Source organism: Chrysemys picta, chromosome 15 (genome assembly GCF_011386835.1).
Source record: "Chrysemys picta bellii isolate R12L10 chromosome 15, ASM1138683v2, whole genome shotgun sequence".
Lineage (NCBI taxonomy): Eukaryota > Metazoa > Chordata > Testudines > Emydidae > Chrysemys > Chrysemys picta.
The window spans coordinates 15,284,809-15,296,146 of NC_088805.1; the positions used below are offsets into that span (position 1 = coordinate 15,284,809).

Genomic DNA, 11,338 nt, shown 5'->3' on the forward strand with positions numbered 1-11,338 from the left:
GCATGAACCAGGATCTGGCCCCATATGAGCTCTCCCAGGGAATACTCCATTGCTTCACCTCCCAATGGATCTTCATTCAATCAATTGTTCTATGAGCTTCTCCAGAAACGATGAACATTTGCTCTCATGGAGAGCCAGCAGAAGTTGTTCCATGGCCATTTTCTCCACACGTGCAGTGGTGGTGACCTCTCCCTGCATTGAACATGACTGGTTTTTGTACAGCCATGTGTCACTGTGGTATGTCTTCGGTGGAGGAACCCAGCTGACCGTCCTTGGTAAGTCACTGAATTACTCACAAACTTTCCTTCTCAATGCCAATACTTTCATGTTTCCATGATTTTTTCCTCCTTTTCTGCCTTTGATCCAGGCTTGGGTCTCCTCTTTCTGTACGCTCGGACCTTCATATGGTGTTGAGAACAATGTTTAACCCGTCCATACTCAGAACAGGGTGTAGGTGTCCCATGCTAGATTTTTTTTATCTTTTCCCAATGAACAGGTTTCTGAATTTGCCCATGAAACTTACCCAGATTTTGCTGCTGGGTCCCAATTTTTAAATAACTGGTGTTAGCATCTTAAAAGAAAATATTTTCTACCTTGTTTTTTGTTTTAATGGACTAGACATTTCTTAGTTATTCGTACTGGGTTTTTCAAATATGTGAAAGAAACCAAGGGCCAGATTCTCAGCCAGGTAGAACAACAACATAGTCCCTTTGTTTTCAATAGATGTCCACCAAAATGCATCTAAACCTCCTTAAAATAGACATACAACCCCTTGAAATCTAATGTGAGATAAAAATAATTTGTCCTTTGTGATTTGAATCTGATCTTCCGGAGTAGTTTGAAGACTATTCATTTCAGTAAGAGTTGGTCACTAAATGGGTTTCATTTTCTGGAAAATTTCAACAAAAATGAAAAATGTTCTTTTTGTCAAAATTCTTAGCAGAAAATTAATAGACTTTTGGCAAAAAAAATCAAAAATAAAACATATTAACCAAATAATTACTGAAAACAGGGGGGAAAAACATATCTGCAGAAACCTTTTGGTTTTGAGTTTTTGCATTTCCAACAAGAAATGTTTTGACATCAGACACTTTCTGCAAAGATGTCCATTGAAATAAAAACCCAATTTTTAACTGACAAGAGATTGAATGGGTAATTTTTGACCAGCCCAATTTGTAGAATTGCTTATTTAGAGCGAGTTAAGAGTTTGATTTAATCTTAAAAATATCAGAACACTGATTTATCCTTACACAGAGTGAGTGTAATTTCACTGACTGACTTACTCCTGACCCGGAGGATCGGTTCCATTGTACATTGGATGACTGTAGCTATTGTGGATTTCAGTTTAGAAATACCACTCAACTGATTTTCTGCAGGTGCTGAGGGACACCCAACACCTTTGAAATATGGAGGACTACAGATAAATGGGGTGGGGTTGGAGCAGACTGTGCTGGGAGAGGGCTTGGAAGAGGCTGCACTAATTGCCTCTCTCAAGCCTGGAGCACACTAACGAGGTTGCTGGCCAGTCTGGAAAGGCTGGATGGCTTCCTAGAAGCTGCACTCTCCGGCTGCCAGCAGGCTTTACTTAGGCTTTGTCTACACTGCCAATTGAACAACAAAACTTTTTGGCGTTCATGGCTGTCTTTTACTAGGGGGTTTAAAATTCTCCAAACTTTTCTGTCCATTCTTAAGCCAGGAGGTCCTAATTGTCTCCATATCTCCATGCAGTAACATAGCACCACATCGTACGTGGGCGCAGAGGACTCTACTCTGTACTCACCCTGACATCAACCAATACTGTGATATTTTGCAATGTCTCTTTTGCTCATCTTGGACCCTGATCCAGCAAGGCACTTAGACACATACTGGCTCGAGTCCTTTGGCTGGGACTGGTCCCATATAGGAGTCTGTACATTACGAGCTTCTGAAAAAGATTTAGCAACAAGCTAACTTGTTAACTAGGCCGTTCAGCAGCTGGCATATCACAGGAAAAGTTAGGAGGTTATTTCCCATTGAGGTCTTATTCAAAGGTGCAGTGCCTTAGTAGAAAGGCCTGCAGAATGTGAGACAATGATAACTGCTTAATAGGATTATTGACCCAACTTGCAGAATTTAATCTATAGAGACTTTCTTCCTGCTATAGAACACCATAGGATAGTTTAAAAAAAAAAAGTCTCTCACTTAGAACTCCATCGAATTTTATGGTACTTTATATGAAACACTCTAAAATGTGTCTAGATCCCCTTTCCCATCCTTTGGATTATTTTGGTTGCTTTGTTATTCTACTTTATAGCTTTGTTCCATAAGGAAAAATGTGGGTTACCCTGGATTTCTCTCTGGGCACTGAAGTGGCTTCTGATCAGGGCCGTTTCCAGGCACCAGCCCAGCAAGCAGGTGCTTGGGGTGGCCAAGGGAAAAGGGCGGCACGTCGGGCTCTTCGGCGACAATTCAGCGGCGGGTCCCTCGGTCCCTCTCCGAGGGAAGGACCTGCCGCCGAATTGCCGCCGAAGAAGAAAGCGGCACAGTGGAGCTGCCGATCGAGATCGCGGCTTTTTTTTTTTTTTTCCCCACTTGGGGCGGCAAAAACCCTGGAGCCGGCCTTGCTTCTGATGCCCTAACCACACACAAACCACAAACTCTACGTGAAGCTTAGCCCCTAAGAAATAACACAAACAAATACCAGAACCTAGTCCAAAATCCTTAGAAAGCTGCTTTTAGATTTCTAAAATGCAGCATAATGCAGAATCAGCTGCAGCATTTCTTTGTGACTGGTTCTTGCTAGAAGTCCAGTGCATACAGATCGCAATACAATTCTCTACTCACTTTCACACCGACTGATTTTTTCCTTTAGCACCAACACTGTACCCCTTGCAGGCCCCAAGTTGTTATTTGAAGTCAGTAGGAGATATCTGTGCAGGAGGAATATGGGATCAAGCCTTCAATGTTTCAAGTGACAAAAAGGATGAGTAAAGTGATATTATTCCCTTTTACAGGCATAGGGAGAGTTACTAACTAGGCCAGGTTCACTAAGGAAGCCTGTGACAGACCGAGGATTGGGTTCCAAATGTCCTGATTCCCAGTCCTGGGCCTTAACCAGAAGAACATCTTACATCTCAGATAATTACCCTGCCCATAGGCATATGAGAGGTTGGATTTGTTACACTGCAGAGATCTGGAATTTCTTACGTTCTGCACTGGCAGTCTCTGGATTTGGGTTTTCTAACATTGAATCTCCTTGTCTTATAGGTCAGCCAAAGGCATCTCCTACAGTGCACCTCTTCCCTCCATCCTCGGAAGAGATAAAAACAAAGAGCAAAGCCACACTGGTGTGTCTGCTGGGCAGCTTTTACCCAGGGGCAGTCCAAGTCACCTGGAAAGCTGATGGCCAGCAGATCTCCACTGGAGTGGAGACGACCAAACCCTCCAAACAGAGTGACAACAAGTACATGGCTAGCAGTTACCTGTCTCTGGATGCATCAAAGTGGAAGACCCATGAGACCTACACCTGCCAGGTGACACACGATGGGAAGAACTTTGAGAAGTCCCTGAAGAGCTCAGAGTGTTCTTAACAGGGGGCGCCGCTGGTTCCCATGTCAGTCTTTAGGGGGTTCCCCAAGGGAGCCAGGATCTGCCTGTAGCATTCCCATAATGCTGATTTCCAGCAAAACTCCTTTCTGTTTAAGGTGGGGGATTTTACCAATCCATATGACACCTGTCTTTATTCCCATGTCCCCACTGCTCTCACCTCCCTGCATTTCCTGGAAATGTCCTTCCTGCTTTAGTCTCTGATGCAGCCTTGTTATGATATTAATAAAATCAGAAAAATTTGACTATCACTGTGACTGTGAAGAGTTTAACTTCTTCTGTCCCTTTTACATCTTGTGTATTAATTGCAATATTCACCTTCTCTTCCAATAAAATCAATTTACCTTTTATCAGCTAATATGGTTTTCTTTTTAGTAAGGATCTGGTTGGCTTTGGGGTTTCAGACAAGCTAATGAGAAGGGATGTGTAATATCATGGAGATCAGGGGAAGAGGAGAGATGTCACAGAGGGATCATTACTCAAGCTGTGATTGTTCTCCCCCAAGACTATATTGAGTGAACCTCTGCCCTCGCATGGGGCAGATTCCGGCTCCTTTCTTCTCATTGAGCATTACTCATTCTTCAAGAAGCCTCACTGGAGTCAATGGGGTATTTGCAGAACAGCTCAGCATTCACGGGAATAAGTGTCCAAATCTGGCCCATAGAGGGAGGGGCATAACACTACTGCAGGCTGTTCTGTGGGATAGGCTGCAAACAGAGTTCCTGCCTTCTTCTGGTCAGTAGGGACACAAAAGACCTCATTGGAAGAGTTGCATTTGGCAGGATATTAAATATCAACTTGGGTGACAGCTCCCTACACACACCACCTGCCCTCTCAGCAGCTTCAGCTGTACGTGGAAATCTGCCTGAATTAAACTAGTGCTGCTGCCCACTGTGTAACAGCTGCTGTGATTCAGCCAGAGGGGAAGGCAGTGACTTTATTAGGGTGACCAGATGTCCCGATTTTATAGGGGCAGTCCCGATTTTTGGGTCTTTTTCTTATATAGGCTCCTATTACCCCCCACCCCCGTCCTGATTTTTCACACTTGCTGTCTGGTCACCCTAGACTTTATGTGCAGTTTGACCAGCTGTATAAATGGCTAAAATGCTTTGGGAGCCTTCAGATTCAAGGTGCTTTTCAAGTGAAATCAGAACATTACTGACAATGTGGATTCTCTGCAATCAATCAGGCCTGTATTACTTCTGGGGTGCTGCACAATTTGGGCCTTGACAGGCCAGAGGAGACAATTTGTGTCCAATCAGGTCCATGTGAGACTAGACACTCTGAGGGGAGCTCTGGGGTCTGTCCCACCCTTCCCAGACAGCAGCATGCAACGTGTGTACAGCTAGGAATTTGCATCATGGAGAGCGTTTATCATGAACCCCTGAGCTTGCTGGGCCAGGCAGTCAAAGGAGATATTTGAACACTGATTCTCCTACAGTTTTGGGGCCAGGGAGGTAAAGGGGTACATTTGTATCACATAAGCCAGGTATTTGTCAGATCCCACTGAGCTGCTATCACTCACAATATGAGTGATATGGATGGATGGCCAGTCATGAACTGCCACCTCCTACAGAAGGGGTTAGGTGGAAAGGGGAGCAGGAGGCTGCAATATGGATGAGTTTGAAAGAATGAGGGGTCTCTTAAACTTCACAAAGTATTTTTAGCGTCCCCAGACCTACTCTCCCGCCATCCCCCCTACACACGTCTTTACATGGGGGGGATAAGAATCCCAGGTTATGATTTGTGGAGCACCAAGAGTGTGCAGAACACAGAGGGGACAATGGCTCTCCTAAGTTTTCAGGAGCTCACACAGAGCGTGTGTGAGAGGGAGAGCGAGCATGTGCCATAGATTTGGTTACTAGAACCCAGAGCGTGCGCTGATTTTAACATTTTGCTCAATGTTTATTAATTGAGCCTGTTGCTTTGCACATGTGAACTCAATAGACTGATGACTGGACTGAAAAACTGCATGAAGTATTTAGGGTATTTTCAAAAGTGACTCACTCCATTAAAAGTTAAGTTCAACTGAAAGTCAATAGGAATCAGGAGCCTAAGGGCCAGATTTAAAAGCCATTGAAATGAATGAGCGTTTGGCAGCTAGGTGCTTTTAAAAATCCTGTTAGGTGCCTTCCTGTACATATAGGTGCTTAAATACCTTTAACACTCCAACCCCAAGTGTTTACGTCACTTCTGACAATGGGACTTGGACACTTTTGCTAGCGGCTCAGGCCTCCCCTCCACTTCCCAGGGAATTCTCGCAGGGTCTGAGCCCGAACCACTGAAGTCACAGGAGCTTCCCCACCAACTTCAGTAAGTGCCGGTTAATGTGTGAATCACAGCACATGATCCTCCTTGGCTTCAACTGCGGCCCATTAATGAGGAAATGGGGCTGGTACCATTCACTCCCCTGGCCATGCTGAGCTGACACACACCAGGCACTAAGGGGAGTTTGTATTTACAGTCAGAGGGAGGGTCCAGTGCCCTGGTTTAATTCAGAAGAAACCAGCTGAGCATGGACACAGCTCACAGCCTAGATGTTTACTGGCCCTGCCCTTGGTGAGAGGGGCACCACATGCCCACACTCTGCTGGGCAGCAGGCCCCAGAGCTGCTCTCCTAAGGTGAGGGGCAGGGAATAGCCCAGCAATGGTGTGTGTCGCATGGCAGCTCTGTCCAGGGAAACAGCGCAGGGATTTACTGCTGAGAACAGCTGGGAAATACAGAGCAAATGGCTGGTGTTGGTGGCACTACGTTAATTGCTGAAGGCAACTGGGGGCTCCCAGGAGGAAAGTGCTGATCTCTGCTGCATATTGGACATGGGCTGAGCAGACTTGCTCTCTATTGATACCAGCATTGCCTTGTATTGGTACCAACAGGGTCTGGAGCATTTTCCAGCATATGCCAGCCGTACGATGGTCATGGCTTTTACAAGCACCAAAGGTTCTGAGCATCTTGCTTGGCTCCTGGCTTCCAGTAATGCCTGCACCTGATCCACTGCTGGGATCAGACAGAGCGTGGGGTGATTGGTTTCATGGCACATGGATCTTGAGTTATTCCTCTGACACGTCCAATGTGGAGACGTCACCAGCCCCCTGCATGGCTCAGCTGAGAGTGAACACAGGACGTCATGAGGCAGCTTCTTGCCGAAGGGCTGTTCCCAGTGACTCAGAGTGAGCCCCTTGCCCCATGGACTGTCTGAAGATCCTGATCAGGTAAGTTAGGACAATGTGAGAGGGGATGTCTTAGCTTCTCACAGACAGGTGCAGAGAGGCTTCACTATTCAGAGAGTAGACAAGGACAGCATGTGGTTTGGATCACATCTGATCCACCCATGTGCAGCCCCTGGCACGTCTGATCCGTCTCTTCACTGACACTTATTGGTGGGTCACTGGGACATGCTGTACATTAATTATGTCTAGAAGGATGCTGGTGCTCCCAGAGGTGTGGGGTTACAGCCACATGGTTTCAAAGTATGGTTATCGTATCCATAACATACACCACTGAATCCATTCAATACTGACAGCTAATGCGCCACATTCATTCTGTGATGTAATTCCACTGAAGTCCCTACAATGGCACCAGTGATGAATTTTGCCCAGTATTGGCCTGTCATGGCCAAATGGCAGTGGAATGTCCCACACGCAGTCCAGTTGAGTACATGCCCTCCAGCACCCACAACCGTTCTCCACGGGTGGGTTTTGGGGAGCTCTGTAGTGGTGGAACCCAGCGCGGTACTAGAGCACAGAGCTCCTTTGCTTCTCTCTAGGTACCTTTACACCCTCTATCACTGTAGTGCCTGAACATCTCTAACACACTATAAAATTTATCTTTACACCGCCCTGTGAAGAAGGGAAGTGCTGCCCCCAATTTACAGATGGGGAATGGAGGCAGAGAGATGACGTGACTTGCCCAAGGATACAAAGTCTGTGGCAGAGCCAGGACTTGAACCTCAGTCTCCTGACTCCCACTCCAATGCCTTAACGACACAACTGTCTTCTACTCTCTTATGTGGGCTGTGTGCGGGGACCAGGATTTGGCCTTATTAGGAGTTGTCCCAAGGAATACTTCATTGCTTCACTTCCCCATGGATCTTCACTCTTCCAATTGCACGAGTTTCTCCTCAAAGGAGACACCTGCACTCCCCTGAGGAACAAGTGGAAATTCCCCCGCGCCTCTTTTTCCCCTCCCGGGCAGTGACGATGACCTCTCCCTACCATCGACTGGGACTGGTTTTTGTACAGCCCTGTGTCACTGTGGAGGGTCTTCGGTGGAGGAACCCAGCTGACCGTCCTTGGTAAGTCACTGAATTATTCACAAACTTTCCTTCTCCTGGCTGTATTGTACGTTTTCCATGATTTTTTCCTGATTTCTTTGTCTTCATGCTGGGCTCGGGACTCCTCTCACTTTATATATGGACCTTAACACAGTGTTGGGAATAACATTTAGTCTCTCTGGATAGTCATAGCAGGTGTACACGGCACATGTTGGGTTTTCTTTTCTTTTCCTAATGAAGAGAAGTTTGAATTTGCCCATGAAACCTATTGAGATTCTGCCACTGTGTCCCGAGTTACGATGACCTAGTGTTAGCCCCGTAAGGAAAAGATTTTCCCTCCTTTTCTTTTAAGGTATGAACTATTTCTCAGTAGCACCGGGTGTTAGTCAGTGTATGAAAGAAACCCAGGGCCAGCGTCTCAGGTGCTGCACACTGCCCTGGCTCCATTGTCCGCAATAGAGCTCCACCAAAACTCACCCCAGGCGCCTACAGACAGGTGTCCAATCCCAGGAAATCTAGTGTCCTATAAAAATCATTGGTACCTGGTGATTTAAAATCTGATTTGCCGGGGGCCGTTGGAAGGAAATGCTTAGGAATGAGAGCTGGACAGAAAATACAGTTTTATTCTGTGAATAATTTCAGGAAAAGCAAAACAAAAAAATCATTTTTATCTGAAGGGGTCCAAAATTCAAACAAGCATTTTCAGCTGAAAACCAAAAATGCTTCAGTTATTGACAGTTTCTAGTGTAAGATTTCAATTTTTTTCATTTTGGCATTCTCAACAAAAAAACAAACCATTTTTTTTTTGAGGAAAGCAGATCCTTCCCACAAAAATTTTCATTCAGTTGAAAACCAATTTTCCACTGAAAATAGTTTTCGTGGGTCATTTTCAACCAGCCCTATTTGTAACATTGCTCAGTTAGAGCTAGACAAGTGACTAGACAAGTGACCGAATAGCACGTTGCTTTTCATACAGTCCCACTAATGAAATGGGATCTACTGCCTGTGGAGTAAGGTGCAACCAGGCATGAGGACGGGCATCCCAATTTGGCCCCGCGACAAGGCTGGTGCATAAGTGTTACTAAGAGTTTAAAAATTCCCCAAACTTTTGCGTCCCTTCCTAAGCAGGTCGTGCCTTCAATGTCTCCCTGTCTCTATGCAGTCACACAGCACAGCACCAGGCTGGGGCCCAGGGGAATTTACTCTGCACCCACCATGAAATCAACCCTCATTGTGGTACTTTGCAAGGTCCCTTTTCCTCTTGTCTTGAACCCCAATCCAGCAAAGTGCTCAGACGCACACTGGATCGGGCCCTGTAGCAGGGATTGGTCCCATAAATGAAAACATTTCAGCAACAAGCTTGCTTGGTAACTAGGCTGTTCAGCAACAGGAACAGGCAACCAGGGTGTGGTAGGAGATGGTTTGTCACCCAGGTGTTAATCAGAAGATCTGACCCTTAGCACAGAGACCTACAGACCCAGATAGACAATGATAATTCAACAATGGGTTTAGAACAGAAAATTTATCCCTGCTATGGAATTCCATAGGACAGTTCAAAAACAAACTCTCTCTCTAAACTGTACAGAATTTTACAGTGCTTTCTATAAGACACTATTTAATGCATAGTGGTTTTTTGTAATTATCTGTTACAGCATTTTTTTCATTAAGAAAAATGGGGGTTACCCCAGGATTCCTCTGTGCCTCTAGTGAAACAGCCCCCAAGGCCCGAACAGACAAATTAAACTCTAAGCTAAGGCCTTAAGAAATATCCCCAAAATAAAAGACACAACATAGTCCTAGGAAGATACTTATCTGCTGTTTTTATATTTCTAAGATGGGCAGAAGGCCGAGTGACCTGCAGTTTTTCTTTGTGAATGGCTCTCAGTATCTCATTCGCAGATTCTCTATCTCTCTCTTATTTCTCAAGAAGAGAGAGAGAGAGAGAGAGTGTTTTCACCTTGGAAATATCTTCAAAGTTAATTCAATGAGTAGCCCCTTCGTCTGCACTAAACGGCACATTTGAGAAGGAAAGTGCTACTCAATGTGATGAAGGGGATTAAAATCTGGCACTTAATATGGAGGAATACTGTGCAAACTGCCTAGGTTGCTAGCTGTTTAGAATTCGTATTTCCCTTTATCTGAGCAACAATGAATGAAAAGGTGAGCTTGGAAACAATACTGAGAATACTTCGCGATTCTACAGCATCTTCCACCAAGTGTCTCACAGCGCTTTAGAAATATGTAAAAACACATAAACCTTGAGAAAAAGTCTGCGTGCGGCGAGTTCAGTGATGTAATCCCCTTTCATAGGCAGAGAGGTAAGTGACTTCCTCACGTTCACAGAGGAAGCCTGTGGCAGAACTAGGAATGGACCCCAAGTGTCCAGATTCCCAGTCCTGTGCCTTAACCAGGAGAACATCTCAGATAATTACCCTGCCACAGTTCTTGTGAGAGATTAGATTTCTTACACTGTAGAAATCTGGAATTTCCTGTATTCTGCACTGCTAGTCTCTGGTTTGGGGTTTTCTAACACTGAGTTTCCTTGTCTTGTAGGTCAGCCAAAGGCATCTCCTACAGTGCACCTCTTCCCTCCATCCTCGGAAGAGATAAAAACAAAGAGCAAAGCCACACTGGTGTGTCTGCTGGGCAGCTTTTACCCAGGGGCAGTCCAAGTCACCTGGAAAGCTGATGGCCAGCAGATCTCCACTGGAGTGGAGACGACCAAACCATCCAAACAGAGTGACAACAAGTACATGGCCAGCAGTTATCTGTCTCTGGATGCATCAAAGTGGAAGACCCATGAGACCTACACCTGCCAGGTGACACACGATGGGAAGAACATCGAGAAGTCCCTGAAGAGCTCAGAGTGTTCTTAACCCTCTGACGCCCAGAGGGCTTGGTCGGTTCCTGTGTCAGTCTATAGGGGGCTCCCCAAGGGAGCCAGGATCTGTCTGTAGCATTCCCATAATGCTGATTTCCAGTAAATCTGCTTCCTATTTTAGGTGGGGGGTTTTACCAATTCATGACACCTGTCTTTATTCCCATGTCCCCACTGCTCTCATCCCCCTGCATTCCCTGGAATTCTCCTTCCTGCTTTAATCTCTGATGCAGCCTTGTTATGATATTAATAAAATCAAAAACATTCAGCTATCGCTGTAACTGTGAAGAGTTTAACTTCTTCCGTCCCTTTTACATCTTATGTATTAATTGCAATGTTCACCTTATCTGCCAATAAAATCAATTTACCTTTTATCAGCCAATATGGTTTTCTTTTTAGTAAGGGTCTCGTTGGCTTTGGGGTTTCAGACAAGCTAATGAGAAGTGACGTGTAATGTCATGGAGAGCAGGGGAGAAGGAGGAGGAGATGTCACTCAGGGATCATTACCCAAGCAGTGACTGTTCTCCCCAAGACTGGTCACTCTGGGTCTCAGCCAGCCTTCGCTGAGGTGTGACAATTGCTGCTGCACAAATCTCTCTGC

The 11,338-nt window shown here is 45.5% G+C and overlaps 2 gene segments (V, D, J or C); both read left to right on the forward strand.

Moving 5' to 3' along the window:
* On the forward strand, positions 1 to 3,933 carry LOC135975760 (immunoglobulin lambda constant 1-like). The segment is given in 2 exon segments: positions 1 to 275; positions 3,247 to 3,933. Coding segments are annotated over 2 exon segments (534 nt in total).
* Positions 3,934 to 6,772: 2,839 nt separating this feature from the next.
* LOC135975844 (immunoglobulin lambda constant 1-like) lies at positions 6,773 to 10,735 on the forward strand. The segment is given in 3 exon segments: positions 6,773 to 6,798; positions 10,170 to 10,177; positions 10,413 to 10,735. Coding segments are annotated over 3 exon segments (357 nt in total).
* The last annotated feature ends 603 nt before the right edge of the window (positions 10,736 to 11,338 follow it).